This window comes from Gekko japonicus, unplaced genomic scaffold (assembly GCF_001447785.1).
Source record: "Gekko japonicus isolate JY-2015 unplaced genomic scaffold, Gekko_japonicus_V1.1 scaffold1376, whole genome shotgun sequence".
Classification (NCBI taxonomy): domain Eukaryota; kingdom Metazoa; phylum Chordata; class Lepidosauria; order Squamata; family Gekkonidae; genus Gekko; species Gekko japonicus.
Window position 1 is genome coordinate 186404 of NW_015160882.1, and position 22750 is coordinate 209153.

At 42.6% G+C, this 22750-nt stretch overlaps 1 protein-coding gene across 2 annotated transcripts in view; it reads right to left on the reverse strand.

Annotated features, from left to right (window-relative positions):
• SSBP2 (single-stranded DNA binding protein 2) overlaps positions 1-22750 on the reverse strand; it is a 180922-nt gene that overhangs the window by 113215 nt on the left and 44957 nt on the right. For both annotated transcript variants that reach the window (XM_015423307.1, XM_015423299.1), the window contains exons 2-4: positions 8754-8826; positions 5296-5357; positions 1093-1177 (exon numbers count right to left, since the gene is read on the reverse strand). In XM_015423307.1, the coding sequence (XP_015278793.1) occupies positions 1093-1177; positions 5296-5357; positions 8754-8826 (220 nt within the window). The remainder of the gene's footprint in view (positions 1-1092; positions 1178-5295; positions 5358-8753; positions 8827-22750) is intronic.

Below are 22750 nucleotides of genomic sequence, written 5' to 3' on the forward strand. Positions count from 1 at the left end.
TATTTTAAAATAAAAAGTGCAAATACTGCAGCTCATAGTAAGCATCCATTACTATTAGAATTCACATAACCTATGTAATTATGTTCCGAGGAGACCAATAATAGTTGGGAAATTCAAGTCCTAGAAATCTGTGACTTTTTCAGCAAAGACATGTTGAGCAACCAGGATTTTTTGTCTACAGTTAATTAAATTCCTCCCTGCAGGAAGCAGGGGATGGTGAGAAGGCAGGCGAATGAAGGGGTGGGGAAAAGTAGTTGTATAATGGCCATTAAGATGAACAATTAATATAAACATTTAAATTATGCCTGATCCATGTTGTTGTTTTTACAAATTCTGTTGAATCCCTTTCTTTGATGGAACACTGAGACTGTGCTGCCAATTTAGATCTCAGGGATGAATTCAGGCCCCAAACCTACTTGCTTGCAACCATAACTATCAAAGCACACTAGCTGTCCCCTCACAACAATCTCATACTACTGCCAGAGGACAACACGATTCATGAACAGCTTCATTTGGGAAATTTTTGCTGAAGCTAATGGAAGCTGTGCAAGTGTGGTCTTGCCAGCTTTTACCTGTTACAAAACAGTTTGCACTCAAGAGGCTCCTAACTAATTGTGCCAAATCCTTTTCATAACACTTATATAAGTAGACTACCGGAATACTTGTAGGAACTTTCCCTTAACTCTGGTTTTGTTTTCCCCCAAAACTATTTTTCCTATAACACACAATAGATAGTACTGATGGATCATTTATAGGCTTATATAACTCTTTTCTTCCCTATATATCACTTTTTGCCTACATATCCCCCTTCCTATTATTTTTTTTACCATACCCTGAAGGTATAACAGCCTATGACCTTATCTACAGGGCTGTTACCTTCTTCTCTCTCTTAAGGATGAATCCTTGCCAGTCTACAAAAACTAATTTTTCACCACTGTGTACAAGGTTAAAGTTACATTTCCCTTCTCCTGTCAACTACAGAATGTAGACACCTGACAGCAGGAGCCATTCTTGAGCATTGGAAAAGCATGAAGTGCTACTTGTGAACCAAGCCAACAGATAAAATATACTGAATAAATACCAGAAACTTACATAGTCATGAAAGGCTTTAGCTTCACTTGAGTGTTCACACGTTTCACGTCTTTCCGGAGCTGCACAATAGAGATCCCAAAAAACACTAAAAGTAAAAAAAGAAGAAGAGGAGATTGTGACTTGCATTTTACAAGTACTCTAAATACACGAATCCCACAGTACTCAAACTATCGCATTATATCTTATGATCACTGCAGCACTTATCTCCTCATCCTTTTTATCAGTATGTTGTGCAGCATCAGCACTGCAGCACATCACAGCTGGCACTGTACAAATATTTGGAATAGTGAAAGCTAAACTTACTTCTGCACATACTAAAGTTTACATGCAGACCTTGATTATATTAGTTCACTGTATGGAGAATAATCATATTTTCTTTGCTTAACTCAACAGCACAAGCAATCCAAAAGCTGATGAAGAATATCAGATTCTGAAAAGAAATCAAGCCTGCATGATCCATTTTAGTCACCCATTATTAATAAAAGCAAACATCCAAGACGTAGTGGCTGAATACTGCTTAGATGGACAGCGTGTGTCTAAACAGGTTCAGAAAGTGTCTGAAGTATTTTACAAATCAAACAGCTAAAATCCAAACCTCCTAGTTGTAGCACCTGTTCTCCCCTGCAAGTCTTGCAAAGGGGAGTAAACAGGAGAAGTAAGGAGGAGGGAACTGATGGAACAGAATAAATATTCATTTATTAAGAAAAAAATATTAAAGTAAGCAAATTAAAATTTTGAATTAAAGTCTCTTTTTAACATGCAGAAGACTATGTAAACGAAGCTGAGTTGTATGTATTTAATATAATTTATTCTTCATTCACCTGGAGATAATTTCCCTAAGTCTAAAAAGTGTTTGCATTTTTTTATGGTCAAGCAGTATAGACAAGGGGGCACACTAGTTTATGAACTACATATTTATTTCTATAGGCCTCCTACTGATGACACCGGTGTGTGGATGCAATCCTGGTCCAGTGAGTCTTACGAATCTTCTTCATAAGTTTAAGTTGACTGTTCTACTAGGATTTTTGCATGCTCCCCTGTGTTCATTAACAACATTCTGAACGTCTGACTGGAGATGCTCAAAGGTGCACTCTGCAGTAGTGTGCACTTCTCTCATTCATTTACACAGCAGTAACAGCCTTAAAGGGATGGGTGCACAAGATCTGCCCCTCAATTTAGCATAGACACTACTGTGTATATACACACCCTCTGCGGGTTAGAAACCCTGAGGACCAGATCAGTTCTTAAAATAGGCCACCTGAGTTGTTTATTCCATGTGAAACAATGGTATTACTAAGAAGCATGTAGGTGAGTAAACAAAGACTTGATCCATACAAAATGGAAGCACTAAGGTTTGGAAACAAGGCTTATGTAAGAACAAGTGCATGGCTTGTTCTAGGTGGGAGTCACTCCCCCTGAAGGAATGGGTCACAGTTTGGAGGTTCTCTTTGATGCCACACTGTACCTAGAAAGTCAAATTGCAGAAGTCATTAGGAATCTATTTTTTCAACTTCTCCAGCTGCAGCCATTCCTGCAGAAAGCAGGTCTAGCTATGGTCATGCATTTCTTGGAAACACAGAGATTATATTACTGCAGCACTTTCGACATGGCGCTGCCCTGGAAGACTGTTCAGAAGATTCGGCTAGCACCAAGGATAGCAGCTAGGGTCCCTACTGAATCCTTTCAAAGTGAACACATTAACATAAGTTCTTCTACAGCTACACTGGCTTCTGGTTTACATCTAGTCTCAGTTCAAGGTTGCTGGCATGGATCTTAGTACCCGAGAGGCTGCTTTCTCCTGTATCAACCTGTCTGGGCACTGAGACCAATGGATGAGGCCTTCCTGCCAGAGTCTGGATTACTTGAGGCAAGACTGGTCCACAGGAAGAAGAAGAGGAGGAGATTGGATTTATACCCCGCCCTTCACTACCGAAAGGTGTCTCAGAGCGGCTTACAAACTCCTTTCCCTCCCCCTCCCCACAACAGACACCCTGTGAGGTAGGTGGGGCTGAAAGAGCTCTTGACAGAAACTGCTCTTTTTCAAGAACAGCTCTTATCAGAACTACGGCTTGCCCAAGGCCATCCAGCCAGGTGCAAGTGGAGGAGTGGGGAATCAAACCCAGTTCTCCCAGATTAGAGTACGCACACTGGATGTTGATTAGCTGACTCCCCACCTGTGGAACTCCTCCCCCACAGGAGTTCAGGCTGATGTCCTTACTGCCGGCCCTCTAGAGAAAACCCAAGACATTTCTGCTCTGCACCGACTATTGGGTAACGCCTTGTTCTTGCTCCATGTATATATACATGGACAATTTTAGGATGGTATCACTTTCCTCTGGTTAGACTTCACTCGGAGTATCACGTTCAGTTTTGGGCATCACAGTTTAAGGAGGATGTTGACAATAGGGATGGGCATGAACCAGGTGACGAACTAAAGTCATGAATTTCGGCCTGTTCAGGTTTTGTGAAACAAAGTTCATAAACTGAAGAACTGAGAAGAACCACCACGAATTTTGGTGCAATTTGCAGTGGCTCATGAGAGTTCATGAAGAGCAGAAAGCCGGGGTTTGCTGAACTCCCCACCACTCAGCTGTTTTGTTTAAAAGGCTTGGAGCCATTTAAACCACCACTGCTTTCTGCTCCCTGTGGCTTTCCACTGGGAGCAGAAAAAAGTAGTTTAAATGGCCCTGCTTTCTGCTCCTCATGAAAAGATGCAGGGAGCAGAAAGGAAGGGGGAAAGTGCCTCCCAGGGGCATTTCACCCCCTCCTTTCTGCTGGCTACAGTGCCCTGTGGGCAATGTTCCCTCTAAGCTGTGGAGTCTTGTGAGCAGAAATGCTACTTTGTGAGCTGCTGGCATTAAAGTTGTGAGCAAACAATTTGGCTACTGCATAAATCAGTTTGCTCTGGAGCCCTCCTTCCTGAGCGAAAGCAAAAATGTGTGAGCTGGTGGCTAAAAAACTGAGCTAACTCACACTAACTCAGCTTAGAGGGAACACTGCTTGTGGGAGGCACTTCACTCCTTCCTTTTTGCTGGCCAGGGGGAGGCACTTCATCCCCATATTTAACCCTCTGATTTTTCTCCCCCTCCCTCAAAGCAGTGGGCAGCAAAAATGAAGGGTTAAATGGAAAGGAGACAACTGAGAGGTGATATGATAGCCATCTTTAAGTATTTGAAGGGTTGTCATATAGAGGAGTTGTTTTCCGTTTTCCCAGAAAGTTAGATCAATGGATCTAACCAATGGATTGAAATTAAATCAAAAATTGTTTTTGGCTAAACATTAGGAAGAACTTCCTAACAGTTAGGGCAGTTCCTCAATGGACCAGGCTTCCTCAGGAGGTGTTGGACCCTCTTTCTTTGGAGGTTTTTAAGCAGAGGCTAGATGGCCATCTGACAGCGATGCAAATTCTGTGAATTTAGGCAGCTCATGAGAGAGAGAGAGTGCAAGAAGGGATGAGCCAGTACCCTGTTCGCATGGCCCTTTCTTACATGCCCAGAGTAATGCTGATTACCACTATAAGATCAGGAAGGAATTTTCCTCCAGGCCGAATTGGCCAGGGATCCTGGAGACTGTTTGCCTTCCTCTTGGCCATGGGGAAGCAGAGGGGAAAGGTAGTTGTCCAACCCCCTGTACAATGCAGGAAATTCACTAGACGTCCCTTGAGGTCCCTTCCAATTCTATGTTTCTATGGTTGTTTTTATACTGATGTTTAATATTTGATTTTTTAAACTTTTTTGTCATCTCCATGGGGGGCCTCCAGAATGGGTTGAAAGGCAGCATATAAATATCAGACTTTATAACATATAGGTAGTTTTTCCATAGGGGTAAGGATCAAGTTTGTTTTTCCCTCCTTGTATATTACGGCCTTTCCACAGGACCTGTGGTAAACACCTATCTGCCAAATAAAGCTATCTTTTGTATATATCTTTCTAAGTCTCTTAGATAAGGGTGGAAATACACCATGTTTTGAAAACCTTTCCCCCCCCCCAAACAGAAGCCAAGAAGAATAATTGAAAAGCATATAACTATTTTATATGTTTTCTTTACTACACAACTAGCTTGTTTTGTTCTCCTTTGAATGCTGTTTACAGCTAAAAAAAAATTCCCAGGAGACACCACATATATTTCAGTCATTTCTGTACAAAGTTAATCTGATGTTTGTCAGGCTTAATACTTTAATGAAAATTGAAAGCAAATACTTACCACCACCAAGAATGTAAGAATCCTGGGGGTTCGCCCAATGTGATGTTCTTTTCCCATCTTATCTAAAACCATAAAAAGTGATAAAACTTTTTTTCATTTAACAAAGGGACATAAATAAAAAAGCACACTCCCACCCATCTCCCCATACTATCCACTGATTTTTCTCCATCCCTTTTGCAGCGATTGCTCTTAAGATTGTAAAAAATCATAAGGATGTAAGAGGTCCTCCACTACTTTAATCCAAAGGCTCATCCAGCCCAGCAGGCCACTATTAACAGTGACCAGGCACATTCTTCTGGGAACCTTACAAGCAGATTCTGAAGCTAACAGTCCTTCCCCATTTGGCATCAGCATCTGAGACAAAGTGGTATAGTGGACTTCAGAAGTGCCACACAGTCAGTTCCGCAAGGCCTGTAAGACAGAGCTGTTTCGCCAAGCCTATGGTTGAAGACAGCGATGGGTTCCATCTTTGATTGGCCTCCCCTTTCTCCTCTCTCCCTTTACCCCCCCCCCTTAGGATTAGACTCTACACACCACTCTCCCTTGAGTTTTATGCCATCTTTTATTATACTGTTAGTTCATGACATAATGTATTTTATCATATACTAGGAAAAAGGTCCGTTGTGGAAATAAATACAACGGCCTCTAGAAAGAGGCTCTGGGCGTGTGCCCCGGCCTTGGACACTCAGTGTCCATTTGCTGTGGTGACCTCAGCTTCAGCTTTCCACCCCCCCACACACACCTGCAGCCTCTCCCGTGCTCTGAAGCCCTGACTGCTACATCACATTGGCTGTCATACGGGGGCCACCTCAGCAGCATATAAGGATACAGAGCCCACCATTTTCTCCAGGGGAACTGATCTCTGCCATCTGGAAAGCAGTTGTAATTCTGAGGGATCTCCAGCCCTCACCTGAAGATTGGACACATTTTACCTCAGAACAGAAAACTGTTTAGAATGTTAGAGGCAAAAGCCAATCAAGTCGCATATGCAAACGACCTCTGTGTTCTGAGGCAAAGGCCAATGAGGCTGCATATGCAAATAACCTCTGTGTTCTGACTGGCTATGGGGGGGGGGAGGAACAGCAAAATGTTTAGAATGTTGGAGGCAGGACTCAGGCAAAGCAGCCAGTGGATACGGAGACCCTCTGAATGACAGATCAGAGAGCAATCTGATTTTGGAGCGTGTGGAATGTTCTAGAGAAGTGCCACCACCATTCGGCTTTTATTTATAAGGAAGATTATTAGGTCTTTTATTGTATTCATGTATTAGAATGTTTTTAATCATGATGTTACCCTGATGTTATCATGAGCCTGGACACAGGGAGAGCGGGATACAAATCCAATAAAATAAATAAATAAATAATGATACCTGCTAGCTTTTGACCAACCTGTTCCCCTATAATTTGTCTATACTCTTTTAGACACCATATAAACTAATGGCAATTAGCATGCTTATAATTGCCAATTCCACAACTTAATCTTGAATTGCAGATTAAATTCTACCTCCCACCATCCAAATTAATCATCTTGGCCAAAAGTGAAGACTACACTACTGTTCTGGCTACACAGAACATCCTTTTCACTGAAGCAACAGTTAATGAAATTTAGGAGTGGCTTTCCCTTTAAAAGTCAACATAATTTTTATTATTTTTATTTATGTAGTATCAAAAATGTGGCCAGCACTTTACAGGGTGAAAGTAGATACAATCCTTTCCAAGGAACTTACAAATTTACAAGCTAAAATTAGGCATAAGAGACACAACAAAGGTAACCAGAGAGGGTAAAAGAACACATAAACATGGGGAAAATATGCTTTATCCTAGTAACATGTATTTAGGCTTAGTTTAATCAGGGAAGAGCACTAACTAAGAGAGTGTGCTAAAGATAGGATTCTAAGAGTTGGAAGATGTGAGAGCAGTGACATCACACATGCATTCTGGGAGGTAAGTCCACAAATAAAAGGGAAACATGGAGAAAGGACAGAGTAGGAGACTTTTCGATGCCCAAGTTGAAGAGAAAACCAAGGCTTCAAGCTCATTCTACAGAATGGATGTTGACACTGTCAATGGAAAAAGAGGGCATATGGGAAGAGGAAGTCTTGAGAGAAGATCAGTGATTCTGGTTGTAAAATCCACAGAAAAGTGACATTGACAGTAATTAGTTGAATTCAGTGCTGATAAATGGCTTTTAGCCTGTCGCTTCTGCAATACTGATATTTGGACATATTCACCTTAGTTTCTCCTACTCCAAATTAAAAGTAATATAATGTGAGAAGTTCACATTAGACAATATATTATTTGTTATAATAAAAGTTCTACATGTGGGGAGGGTAGAGATGGACGGAAAATTACATAGACACACCTATCCCCCAAAAGAACTGTGTACCTACTCGATTTGTTGGCAGGGATGTTAATGCTAGGAATTAGGGTTGCTATCCAGGGAATATATTCAATGATACTGAAAAAACAGAGACCAAATCAACAGGATTGCTACATTTTTGACACAGCTATTTGTTATCAATCCTGCAAAAACTATGTTACTTTGGATGGGGGGGGGGGGAATCTAATTTAATCTGATTATCAACTACCAGAATTCTTTCAATTTTGCTTCAGTTAGGCTTGAAAACAAACCTTCAGCTAGTCATCTGTGGTGAGGAAATGTTGCTTCCAGGTAATCATTTTGTTCTATGTGTATCTGTTATATATAAATTTCATCAATTCATAAACTCAAAGTGATTAATAAGAAAGCATTCTAAGCACATCTCCAATTACAAAGCTTCAAAGTATAACTAATCAATATTCCTAGTTACAAAACTTCGAAGCATAATCCAGCAATTCCTCAATATACAGTACACTTGTGCACTTAGTATACACTGTCCATAAGTATAATCCTCTGAAGTCAGACAACGGTCCCTCTGGAACAAAACAGTCCATAAATTTCTCGTGGTCTGTGGTTTTTTCCTTCTCCTCTAGAATAAAACAGTCCACTAAATTTCTCATGCTCTGTGCTATTTTCATCCAATGAGGTCCCGGTAATTTCTCTCGTTTCGTGTAATCTCTTCTTCCAGGAAATTAATCCGTGACTTTCACAAAACAGACTTCTCCCGGCATCGGAGGACACCAATCACATATATTCTTTATTATGATTTGTCCGTACATTCAAACATTTGGTGCTTTTAAGTTTTGTAATTGGGGATATTGACTGATTATACTTTGAAGCTTTGTAATTGCAAATCTGTTTAGAATATTTTCTTGTTAATCACTTTGAGTTTATGAACTGATGACATTTATATACAACAGATATACATAGAACAAAACAGACAGCAAAGTCCATATAAATTGTGATTGACAATAGCTGAACTATAGTCATAGTCTACAAGGCTGGTTTAAATCTTTTGCATCAGGTGTAGTACTGTTTATTTAAAGTTGTTGAAGAGATAAAGGCAATAGGAAACATACCTCTGATAAGAATGTCTGAGCGGATTTCTGTGCTCCTACATGGAGCAGATATTCATATACATACAGTGCTAACCTGGAAATAGAAAAAAAGAGAGAAAAATTGACTTGCAAAGTTCAAGGTCCAAAATTCATAGACTGAGATATGTATTATCAAAGAAAGGAGACGTACTAGAAAAGCAAACTCAGTTTCATCTATTGTACTAACATCTTCCAGTTGTGTATGTGGGGAAAATCATAGGCATATATCTGGGGGAAATCACAGGCAAAGCTAGAATGCTATTATGCAAAACTCAGTCTGTCAATATTTTATTATCTTGGGCACAGGCCCAGTTAGCTCATAACTGTTCAGCTTCTATTAATCTATATTTATCCACACAAAGCTATGCTTACAGTAAACAATACAACATAGTTATAATTATAGAAGTACTGAGCATTTTCTCAACAAAAGCACTAAACAAGAAACCTTCTGAATTCTTCATTTCCTTAACTCCATGTTTCCATTCATCACAGGAGCTACAGAAAGTTCATATAAATTGTGAACAACCAAACCCTGCACCAGTTGTGATGAGACCAAGGATTTATCATGGGAACAGTCAAGAGGGCCATTTAGCCCAGGGCCTCACATTACATTTAGGCTCTTCACATCATCTTCAAATGAGGTTATACATACAGTCAGAGATACACTGACAAGATTGAAAGAAGAAAATGTTTAACATACAATTTTAAACTTGTGTCCCTTTACTGGGCCATGCTGTTTATAGTGCCCACTATGAATTTATATCTTCCTCCGTCAGCTGTAGCGACACCAGAAGCTGGACTGAGTCTGGCAGAAGTGGTTCGGGCCTTTCTCAACCTCTGAGGGACCCTAATGAAACCATTTCTAAACAAAATTGTCTTACTAATAAAATAAGTTGGTTGTGCCAGAATAAAAAAAGTGGACAGGACAAAGAGAATACTATACGACTACTTCTACTACTACTAATAATAAAGCATCAAACAGAAGTCTTCACTCTGACCTTGTGGGTTCCACTGATTTCAGAAGGATTTATGTCTTAGTATGCCCACTTAGGTAAATAAAAGGTAAAAGTTTCCCTTGCTCGAAAGCTAGTCGAATCCAACTCTAGGGGGCGGTGCTCATCTCTGTTTCCAAGCCGAAGAGCCAGTTTCCGTGGTCATGTGGCCGGCATAACTAAACGCCAAGGTGTACAGAATGCTGTTACCTTCCCACTGAAGTGGTACCTATTTATTTACTTGCAATTTTTTGCTTTCGAGCTGCTAGGTTGGCAGGACCTGGGGCCAGAGATGAGAGCTCACTCCATCACACGGCACTAGGGTCTTGAACTGCTGAACTATAGACCTTCCAGTCTGCAGCTCAGCGTCTTAACCTCTGAGCCATTGCGGTCCATACCATTCATTAAAATTCTAATTTACAACTTGGTTTGTTTTTGAATTTAATCTGTATATACTGCTAAAGTGAATCAATACTGGAAAATGTAATTTTGTCTGAACAATAGTGAAAGGTTTTTCTTATCTGTCTTACAGACATAGGCATGTGGGCGGTCTTACCATATTTTTCCCCTGAGGACTTCATGCATCTTTAGCAGCAGCAAGATAAACAGAAATTCAAGAAGTGAAATTCAACAAGAGACTGCTGAACTGCAATTGATAATAAAGCTCTCAAGACAATGCATCCTCCTGGATTGAATGGAGACCTAGGTTTTCTGTCTCATTACCAATGCTGATTTCTCCACGCCTATTACCCCTCTGCATATCTCACCTAAATCCATCACTACTCCTGCTATTGTCATTCACCTGCTATTGTCATTTGCTTGCTAATGTCATTAGGCATCTGAAACCACTCCACTTTCCAATAAACAGAACAGATGGACTCCCATTCTAGCTGTATCTGAAGAAGTGAGCAGTGACTCATGAAAGCTCATACCCTGCCACATATTTTGTTAGTCTTTAAGGTGCTATTGGACTCTTGCTCTTTTCACCAAGTGAAGTTTTGCTAGCATCGTAGCTACCAAATGAGCCCTGTCAGAACAAAACACCACTTCTCAATTGCTGCAGAAATTAAGTTGTGAATCCACAAACTGAACGGAGGATTTCATTATGAGGAGAAACAAAGGGGTGTCTGATGGCACTAGTTTTACAGATTCTTTTTGGTTTTGCTGCAGCAAGCTAACATGGCTATCCCACCCGAATTCTGAGTAGAGGTTGGTTATATAGAAACAAAACACTACAAAAACAGCAGCTCTCGATACAAAAAGGTATATCGATCGATCCTAGTTCACTGGGAAACACTAAATGACCAACTGAAGAAGTGTGCAGTCATCACGACAAGAGAGGGACTGAGATCAGAGAAGTTTCAATGTTCCACATTTTAAAGTTACAAGCAGTAATGTGGGTTTCCCAGAAAAATTATGTAACACTCTTAAGTATAGTATGACCTGATTAATATGTTTATTTTACCTTCTACTTGGTAAACAAATTTTAAAAGCAAAGTTTTAATAAAAAATTAAGCAACATATATGAGCTAGATTTTAGTTCAATAGTACCTTTGAGATAAACGAGATATTTGGGGTAAAAGCTTTGCCAGGTGCTACCTTTCTGTCAGCAGGGAGATCGATGGGCCTTTCCTGGAGCTTCTGCCCCGCGTGCAAGTATGCACGGCGCAATGATGGCACCCATAAGTGACATCATTGTGTCGCCGACACCAAATGGTGGCACTCTAGTTTTTGGCAAAGTTCTATGGTTTGAGCTTGATTTTACCATAGAGTTTTGCCCAAAAACTAGAGTGGCACTGTGCGATATCACAGCATGCTGCATGTAGGGGCATTTGCAGGTAGGGTTCCCCCCCACTGGCCAACTGGCTGGTGGTGGGGAGGAGGGGGAACCCCTGAACGGACCAGAGGTCTGGCAACCCTACAAAGCTCTCTTTGTCAGATATAATATGTGGATAACTGACATAATGTAATGCAATACAAGTTCACCACAGACAGCAAACCACATCAGGATCTATTTCATCTTAAGCATTTCTGCAGTGAGTTCTTTGCACAGATTAGCATTTTCTTAAGTCAAGTGTGATAGGCATGTTCTCTCAACCATTCCACCTTTCATGCTTTCCAGTCAATTAATTTCATTTATGAAACTGCAGACTTTCCATCTAGTGGCAAGAGAACAGCTGGTTGATTCAATTGTTCAAGACACGGAACCAGTTTTTCTGGCCAAGCAACTACTGGAATCTTGCTAAGTTTGTGCGTTTGTTCCTTCCTGCCTACTGCAGCTTTTCATTTTGTTCTCACACTGAAAGAAGTCTTCATATAGTTTTTCAGATGGAAGAAAGTTCAGGCATTCAAGTCTGGTATTCACCTACCTGAGAATACTATAAGAAAATACCTATATATATAGTCTGTCTGATTTTGTAGCGTGAAAAGATTAGAGGTTTCACAGAAGATGGTTGTTTAGAACTACTAAGTGAAATCCAGAAAGAGTGACATAAACATCTATGGCTGTAGATGCTGCTGCCAAGCCCAGGTTGTCTGGTAATGAATATGACTCTCATGTTCAAGCCCATATTGGAAAAGGCAGCAAAAACGCTCTAGCAAGGACATGGAATAAAGCACTTCAATTTTGTGTAGTGCGGTATAACTTGGTACAGCGGTTAAAGTGTTGGATAAGGATCTTTGATATCCACATTAAAATCCCCACTATGCAAAATGAGCTTGCCGGGTGACCCTGGGCAAGTCACACACACTGTTTAGCCTACCTGACAGGGTTGTTGGGACAGAAATGGAAGAGGGGAGACTAATGTATGCTCCTTGGAGAATAGGTGGGATAAAATAAATAGGAAAATTAAGAGACAACAACAAAACTGCTACAAAAGGGGGACAACAAATATTGAAGGTCTCTTCATTAAGTTTTTCAAAGTGGTGTGCCATCTTCAGAGAATTTGAATATCAGAATGTACCAGTCAGCAGACCCACGTAACAGCCCACAACATACTTTCAGTCGTCCCCAAAACCATGACAAGGCTGAGAGGAAAATAATAGAGGCCTTTTACAGAACAAGCAATAATGAGCACTGAACAGGCATTGAATCTCTGCATTGCAACAACAGAAACAAATATGGAGTACATCATAAAATCTTTTGATATGGTAAAGTCATCATTAGATTATTTTTATTTAGTTAATTTTAGGTGGCAATTATTTCTTAGAAAAGTGTGTGATGTTTATTTTGTGTATCCAAAGATAGGTTCAAGTGACTTTGTTCATTATAAAAGTAGTTTTTCAAATTATGAACTCTGTAGAAATAAGTTGCTTAATTAATGGAGGTGTTATGGGAATTATCCAATTATTGGCTACTAAATGAATATGCATTATTTATCTCCAAGTTTCCTGCAAAAGCCTGATTGCCACTTGCAAAGAACTGCAGTCATCACTGCTAAACTGAAGCCATGTCTCTCGGTCAATTTTTGGTTTGTTCATACAATCAGTGGGTGTTGGAATTGTCACTGCATTTTTTTTGTTTGTCAGAGCACGTATCTCCACTTGGTTCAATAGCTTGGCTTTCATTGCCCATTACAGCCAGTTCTTTTGCCAGACCAAGTCCTCATCTACACACACTTTTGAATGTGGATTCCAGGATACTTTGTATAGTAGAGGACGGCCTCTATAAATTCAGAAGCCACTCAGAATACTGGAAAGGTATACGAAAGGGAAAAGAATGACCTTTCTTGCTGATTTGCTTCCTTACCTCTCCCTATCTTCCTCCCTCCTAGTCCCAAAGGCATTCAGAGAGAGGGTAGTATATCTTGTCATGCCTATGCAACGTTAGTGGAAAGGAGAGAAAGCACACATAATCAATGCACAAGAAATAAAAAGAAGAAAATGACATCTATTTGCCTGGGCAGGACTCCAGGGAATGGCACAAGAATGACCTACATTTATTCAGAACCAGTAGTTAACTATTAGCAGCAACACAGAAGTTCAGTGACTTAAAACGGTTTTACTTAAAACTGAATAGCAAGTTCATTTTGGGAATGCCATTCTAGTGTATGCAGTCCTCCCTAGGATACAACAGCAGAAGTCCTCCACATTTGAGAACGCTATCTTTCAACAAACAATTTCTTCTCTTAAAAACATATATGTAGTTGTGGCATATCAATCTTCATTGAACACTGCTGGCCCAGCCTCTCTGATGGCCTCCAAGACACTCCCCCCCACCTCCTACTAGGGCCAGCTCGCGAACTAGGCGAACTAGGCATTCGCTTAGAGCGGCCTGGCCCTTAGGGGCACCAAAGTGCACCGCCCCCCCACCAAAAGCCCCCATCCCCACCAAAAGCCCTACCACTTCTTTCCCCCCCGAGTCCTACCAGGCTACCTTTCCTACCTGGAAAGGGCTCCATTAGCGCTGGGCACAACAGCAGCAGCAGCAGCAGCGTCATGCTCGGGGGAGCCGGCAGCCCCCCTCCCGGTCAGAAGGCGCCCTCCCCCCTTGCCTTTGTTCCTCTGCCAGCCCACCATCCTCCCTCTCCATCCTCCACTCCCACCCTCCCCCCGAACCCGCCCTTCTGCTTCGCCCAACTTTTGGGGTGAGGGAGGGCAGCTGTATCCCCATCTGCTTGGGCAGCGCCCGTGGTTTTGCACTGCTTGTCTCCAATTCTCCGTCTAAGCTGCTCGAACACCCCTGATGTGAGCGCGAGAGAGCAATGTAGCAAAGCGTCAGGAGTTCAGAAAGCACCAAACGTACAGTGCAAAACCAGGGCGGCGGGGGAGGAGACACGGGGGTGGGGAGGCTACCGCGGCGGGGGAGTTAATAGATTTCTCTCTTGCGCTCCCCCCCCCGAAGGTGGTGAGCTGGGGGGGGGGGATCCAGGACTTATATATATGCCTGCATATTATCGATGCATCCATCGCCTTTTCCCCAAATCTCTGAATATAATTTAAAGACACCATGAGACTTGAGTTCGGGTAAAGGCGTTTCTGGCTCCCTTATGTATGTATGTGTATGTGTATGTATATTCATGCATGAATTCTATGGGCCAGAGTTTGCACAGAGGAAAGTCCTCCTTCTCTCCAGGCCCCACCAGGAGATTTGCTCAGCGGGACTGCCTTAGCACTGCTGCTGGCCCAGCCTCCCTGATGTCTTTAAATACAATCCCCCCCCCTCAACACCAGACAGGCCAGTGTCTGTCAGGTGTAGGAGCAAGGCCAGGGTATGAATGTTTATGGGGAGATAGTAAAGAACATTTCTAGGAGCCATTCAATGCATGCCTCCCTCATGAACCTGAAGATATGTGCACCACATCACCACTCCCTCACACCAACTCCCCCTCACACCTCTCACCTCTTACTGCCCCCAAGAAAGCTCCTGGCAAAGGTCGAGCCAGATACACCAACGCTACAAGGAGGAGGCAACTTAGGAATGCAGCAAAGACATTTGCACATAGTACTCCTGCAGTGCACTGAGCTGCACAAGCCAAGTACCAGCAAGATCACCCTGAGGTGCTCAGAACAACAGTCTCCATATGAGCAAAACAATCTAGGAACACAAGTAGAGAGGCCATCACTTTCGTGGAAGGTGGCAGGAATTGACTTAACAGACGACTGCTTCTTAAATGGACAGTTCTATGTGGCCTGCTCCAGAGTGAGCTCATCAAGCAGCCTGGTGATCCAAGCACCTGAGGGCAGAACCACCAATGTGGTCTAGAGAGGGGTCCTTCAATAGAGGAGAAAAAAGTATGTATGTCTCACTTCATTTCTTACACTACAATCTTCTCCGTTAGAAGTCCTACAACAAATGTCACATTTCAAATTTCACATCATCGGTATTATAAGTGGATTTACAGAACTGAAATACCGCAGCGAAGCACGGGTATCAGGCTAGTAAAATATAGAAACCTGAGCAGGGAGGGGGAGAGGAAAGGGTTGCATCAATATCTGGAACATGGCTACCACTCCAAGCAGGGGAGGAAGAAGGATTAGCCCATTCTTTCTCCCCCACCCCACCCCACACATCGGTTAGCTGCTTCCCAATGGGTCGTTGAGAACCTCTTCCTGTTTTACTGAGGGAAAGCCCAAGTTGCCAGCCAAAATACGTGTAGTGTTTGAAAGGAGGGTGGGGTCCCTCTGTCTCATCCAACCCAGCCCATGGAGCATCATTTCCCTTTTCTCCACTTCCCTGTGAGGGCGATTCTAGTCAAGGGTTACTCGGCTAGAGGAGGAAGGGACAAAATGTGTGGTTGTGCCTAAGGGTTAGGAGTGGGTGGGGCCCCTTGGAAAGCACTTGAATGAAAAGGGGATCAGGAGATAAGATGTAGTAACAAGATCCAAGATTGCTACAGACACTCACAGGCAAGCATGCGTGCACGCACCCCACTTAACCATCCCCCCTGCTCAGCTGGGATCTGCTCTTTTTTGTAGAGAAAGGCACCATGGGCAGATCATGGCAGGCCTGCTTAGGTATGTACACATGTGTATTCAGGCCGCCGGGGGTCAGAAGGCTGCAGGGAGAGAGCAAGACATAAGTCTGGGAAGCTGTCACCGGCTGGAGACTAAGAAAAGGAAGATATGCTACCATTTCTGAGTGTGGAATATCGATCGTGCCAAGATCAGTGTGTGGCCTCTAATCTGGGAGAACCAGGTTTGATTCCCCACTCCTCCACTTGCAGCTGCTGGATGACCTTGGGCAAGCCATAGTTCTGTCAGAGCTGTTCTCTCAAGGGCAATTCTGGAAAGAGCTCTCTCAGCCCAACCTACCTCACAGGGTGTCCGTTGTGGGGAGGGGAAGGGAAAGGAGTTTGTAAGCCGCTCTGAAACGCCAAGTGAAGGGTGGAGTATAAATCCAATCTTCTCTTCTTCTTTCCAGCCTGCTCTCAACCCAAGCCCTGACAGGCAGCGGTGGCAACATGGAGAAGTTGTCTGGGGCTGCACATAAAGCCTCATTATGACTGTAAGCTGCTGCAGCCACCACCTCGCATTGCCAGCTTTTGCTTTCTCTTCAGGCACTTCCTCCTCCTTCTCACAGACTGCCTGGGGGGCAACCTCCTCTCTTGTGCAGGCTGACTTGCTGTAAATTCCCAAGGAACTGGAAAGCATTAACTTCCTCCTTTGATTGGCCACGTGGCTGCACTTTACAGGCTGCGCCAGCCAATCCAAAGCGGAAGAAAGGAGGAAGGAAGCCAGGAACAAACTATTCAAACTGGGCCGGTGTGGCACCACACGGTTGAATCTAATTAAAGAGAAAGGGGGAGATTGGGGATATTGTAAAAGGGGGCTTTGGAAATCCGCTTGGGGGCTCAGCCCCTAAAGCCCCACCACTGGCTACAGTCCTGTAACAGCCTCAAGAGAAAGATGGATGGGCATGAACCAGTTCACAAACTAAAGTTCATCACGAATTTTGGTCCGTTTTGTGGTTCACGAAGCAATATTCATGGAAGTGTGCCCGGCATGAACATTTCATGAAATGTGGTGCTATCTGTAGTGATTCACAAATCATTACACTTTCCAGTCTCAGCTCAACTGAACTATTTAAAAAAACTTCATGGCAATAAGGGGGCAAAATTCTCCAGCCTTGGAAACACCAAAGCACAACAAGGCCCTCCACAGCTTAACAGGCACTGTTGGCTGCCAATAACAGAGTTCCCACTCTGCTCTATAGGATCAGAAGGCTATATATGTGCTCTCAGGTCTGCAGCCTCTTTTCTCTCAGCTGTTTGTCGTTAGAGAGAGAGGCAGTGAACTCCTTAGAACCTCTGGCTCTAATCTTTGAGATGTCCTGGAGTACTGGTGTTGTGCCAGAAGACTGGAGAAGAGCTAATGTTGTCCCGATCTTCAAGAAGGGGGAAAAGACGGACCCGTGAAATTACAGGCCTGTCAGTTTGACATCAATACCTGGGAAAATTCTAGAGCAGATTATTAAACGCTCTGTCTGTGAGCACCTTGAACGGAATGAGTTAATTGGTAGTAGCCAGCATGGGTTTATCAAGAATAAGTCATGCCAGACCAACCTTATCTCCTTTTTTGACAGAGTTACTAAAATGGTTGACTCTGGTAATGCTGTGGATATAGTGTATCTAGATTTCGGTAAAGCATTTGACAAAGTTTCTCATGATATCCTTGAGGATAAGCTAGTTAAGTGTCGGCTGGATGGTGCAACCGTTGGATGGATTCATGGTTGGTTGAAAAATCGTACCCAACGAGTGCTCATAAATGGCTCGGCGTCTACATGGAGGGAAACCTTGAGTGGAGTGCCACAGGGCTCAGTCCTAGGCCAAGCTAAACATGAGCCTGCAGTGCGATGTGGCTGTGAAGAAAGCTAATGCAATCGTAGGATGCATTAACAGAAGCATTGTGTCCAGATCAAGGGAGGTGGTAGTTCCACTCTATTCTGCTATGGTCAGGCCTCACCTGGAGTACTGTGTCCAGTTTTGGGCACCACATTTTAGGAAGGATGTTGACAAGGTCGAGCATGTCCAGAAGAGGGCAACCAGGATGGTGAGAGGGTTGGAATCCAAGTCTTATGAGGAAAGGCTGAAAGAGTTGGGTATGTTTAGCTTGGGAAAGAGAAGGCTTAGAGGGGACATGATTGCAGTCTTCAAGTATTTGAAGGTCTGTCATGTAGAAGATGGAGCAGATCTATTCACTCTTGCTCCGGATTGCAAGACTAGATCTAATGGGTAGAAATTACAAGGGAGTGGTTACCGGGTAAATATCAGGAAAAACGTCCTAACTGTAAGAGTGGTTGAGCAGTGGAACAGTCTGCCTCAGGAGGTGGTGGATGCTCCTTTGCTGGACATTTTCAAGCGGAGGCTGGACGACCATCTTTCGGGTATGTTGTAGGGCTATCTTTCGGCTATGCTCCTGCAGAGTGCAGGGGGTTGGACTAGATGACGTGCAAGGTCCCTTCCAACTCTACATTCTATGATTCTATGATTCTTAAAAGCAAACCAGCACAGCACATTCCCCCTTGATTGGGAACTCCTCTCCCCTGCTGGGGTTTTGGTGTTAGGTGGACTCAAGGCTCCAAGCCATCCTGTCTCTCTGCTCTCGCCAAGCAGATGGGCTTAGCTAGTGGGTTCCTTGGCTGAGGACCCACATTTTGATTGTGATTCCTCTTCTCTGCTGGGGTTTGGGGGTCTTGGTGGACTCAGTGCTCTGAGCCACTCATCCCTCTGCTCACACCAAGCAGAGAGGCTTGGCTAGTGGGTTCCTCAGCTGAGGACCCACATTTTATGCCCTCCCGCCCCTCCTAATTGTGAATGAATCCCTCTGTGCCATGACTGTGAAAGGGGGTGCAAAAGGTGATGTGAAAAGTGGCAGGAAAAGCACTAAACACTCCTCCCCTGCCTAGTTGGACAGGCTGCCAAAGTAATATTGTATGTGTTTACATGCTACATTTAGTTAGAACTTTAGTATTTCTGCATCTGTTTTCCAAGAAAAAAGTTGAAACTTCCAAGCAGACTTACTTGCTCTGAGTTTGCTTTATACAAGATTTAAAGTTCTTCTCTCATTCTTCTAATTTAATTAGTAGAACAAGAGAACAACCGAAGAATTATTCATGTAACATTAGTAAAATGGAAGAAGTTCAAGAACACATGAAAGAGCTGCAAAACCTTATATGAATAGCTATAGTCATTTGTTTTCATCATGTATACCTGAAATATCTAAAAGTGTTTTCAACCTTTTAACAGATGGCTGAGGCAGAAGGTTATCACTGCAAGGAACTGAAAAGCATTCTGAGAAAGAAGACAAGCCTTTGGTAACTATATGGTAATAAGATTTTCACCTGCTGATACTATTCTTTATTGTTAAAGGCAACTGCTGAATTAAGAGACAAAACTATACAAGCAATTTACATATATTTCTCTTTAATTTTACATGAACTGCTTGATGGGTAAGTCTTGAATATTGCATAAACCAACACACACAAATTAAACAAAAGTTAACTCTACCTACAATCCTTCATACATTGCTGCAATATTTCTTCTGCTTCCTGGTTCTCTATTTACCAATGTAGATAGCTGAATGGGAGGTGAAACAAGTCTTTATTGTTTGTAATTTAAATTATCCACACATTATTTACATGTGTTCCTTCAAAACATGGAAAATTTGCATAAGTTGTAGTTTAATAGTTTCTCCATTATACAGTATACAAACATAAGCTCAGAGATATTAGAGTACACGTTCTCTGTAAAGAAAGTAACCTCAAACATACAATACACAAATTTAAAATAATAAAAAATACCTCACAAAAGAGTTATTTAAATATATCAAAATAAATAGACAATACTTGGTATTATAAAACCAAAAGCCATACATGAAGGCAGGGAAAATGAAGGAAAAAACAAGTCCTAGCCATGAAGTTCTATTTGTCAAGTTTATAGAACAACGATATAGACAATGCTGACCATTCCCTCAAACACAACCCTGTTATCTACTATAAATACTGATTTCTTGTGAAAAGTCATGAAAAGCCACAACCCCCAGGTTAACTGTATCATTCTTCTGCCTACATTAAGGAGGCAGAGAAGATAATGCACTAGAATTAGATCATTCTAGCGAGCAATGCATAGGAACTCTTTTCTATTTTAAGGTATCTCCCTATAAGAAACTGCTAAGTCCCTGTGCAAGAATTATTATATATTCCATAACATATGATGAGTACAGACTAAAAAAAGATCATGTCCATCTGCATATTTGTATGTACACACACTAACCAACAGGTATTTTTTTCCTTCTGTGTTTTCTTGAAGTTAATTTTAATTATTTATTTTTACATCATTTATAGTCCTTTCTCACTTGGACTCAGCAGATTACACGGAGTAACTGATATTTTATTGTAAACTGCTTCAAACATAAAACCTAGAAAAATTATTAAGAAATAAAACCAGTTCAAAATTCACACACAGTGTTCTACAATTTTCTACAACTCCATCCAAAATGAAAATAGTAGTGCAGAAATGGCTCACCAAGATATTGGATGCTGCTGAAATGAATAAGCTTGTTGTTAAGATACATGCTAGACAGGTAAGAAATTCTACAAATGAATTTGTACAAAAATGGACTTTATTATTAGACTGCTCATCCAGTCTTTATTAGAATAGACATGACAACTTCTGTTACAATTTGGATACATAATTTTTGTAGTTTTTCTTTAGAGTCAGTGTTTGGGGATGTATAGAGGAGGGGAAAGCAATGGTAGCATATTACCTAACAGCACACACTGCAGGTCTTGAAACATGACATCTTACCACCTAAAAAAACATGTTGAGAACACATACAGACAACACAAAGGCAAAGAAACAAAGTACTGTATCCAAAGACAGTTAAAAATTACCCTGTTTTAATCCTAGCACACACACAAAAATTACAGCGCATCCAGGGAAATAACTGAGATAGATCAGATTGAGAAATATCCAAGAGAAGGAATTCCCAGTCATGAAACTGCAACAGAACCACTGTGAATCTTACACCTAGATCCAAGGAACATACTTTGCAGACCAGATACATTACCAATTAATTTAACTACACTTTGCAACATTAACAAAGACTGCCCATGAAGCAATCAACTCAATGTCTTCTCTAACACAATTGTTTAGAGTCAGAATGAGCTAACAGATTACCAGAGAAATCTATGGTAATCTATTAGCTCATCTAACCACGACATTCTGCACCAGCCAAAGCTTATCAGCAGACACCAAAGACGGTTTGCATGAAGTACTTTGCTGTAGCACTAAGGGCTACTAGGTGTATATCTGTCAGAGAGAGAGAGCTTTCTCAACAGCAAATTATATTCCTGGACCACAGATTGACAGACACAGTGATAGGCAATTTAAGAGCACAAAATCAAAGCCCTGTATGCACAATATGCATTCTCACTGTCCCTAACTAGGAGCATTTGCCCCCCCCCACACACACACATAATATATGCATGTGAAAATGTTTGTCATGGGGAGGTCAGAGTTCAGAGTGGATGTGCCCTCCAGCCTCCTCCTTTATTTAGCACAATCCACACGCATCTCACCAAAGAGAATTGGGGGGGGGGGACAACACCGTTAGCCCTCTCACTGCAGCTCTTGGTCCACCTTTAAGTGTGGTTGAGCCTGTCATCCCAGACTGCCTTGGGGTTGCGCCTAATAAAGGCCTGCCTGGAAGCGGGGCCACCATGGGCTCTGCCAGTGCCCACCAACTAGAGGTGGGGGAAGGTTCATTCCAAGTTTCTGAGCCAATGGGACTTCCTCTGGGTTTCCCTCCTGGCTGATGCTGCTTCCAGGAAATCATGATCCCCTCCCTCTGCCTGTTTCCAGCCCCCTTCTGTGGCTCCTGTCCCAGCCTGCTCCAGTCCCCTTGGCTTGTGATGGCTATGTCAACCTGGCCAGCTGTTCTTGCTCCCCCTGCTCAGGCTGCTTCTGGAAGGTGAATCTGCCTAGACTCACCCTGCCCACCTTCGCTGGCTGATACCACTGCTTCTGGGCTGCAGTGGCCCTCCAACACTGTTCTGCTGGGCCATATAGGTATGAGGTATGAGGAAGGACTTTCTTGTTCTGCCAACATTGCTGCAGCTTCCCAGCCTGGTCTTGGCTAATTGTCTGGCTAATGGTGGGTGTGAGGCGGGTCCTTCACCCCCAACATCGCCAAAGCCTCCCGGCCAGCCCCTAGACCTCTGGGTAAGTGTGCAGAGTTGTGCAAATGCAGGGTTTCCCTCCCCATGATCAGATGCCATGAAAAAAGCAGTGCCATCAAGCTGCAGCTGACTTATGGTGACCTCAGCAAGGGGCTCGGGAGCAAGTGAGAAGCTGAGACTATTTGCCATTGCGTTCCTCTGTACAGTCTTCCTTGGTGGTTGCCCAGCCAAGTACCAGTCCTGTCTAGCTTCCAATAGCTTCCTTCCACCGCATGAAAAAAATAGTATTCCTTATTACAAGGATGTAACCGTGCATATATACAGCTTGTGTGTTTACCCACTGTATTATGCCTATATTTTTTTCATGA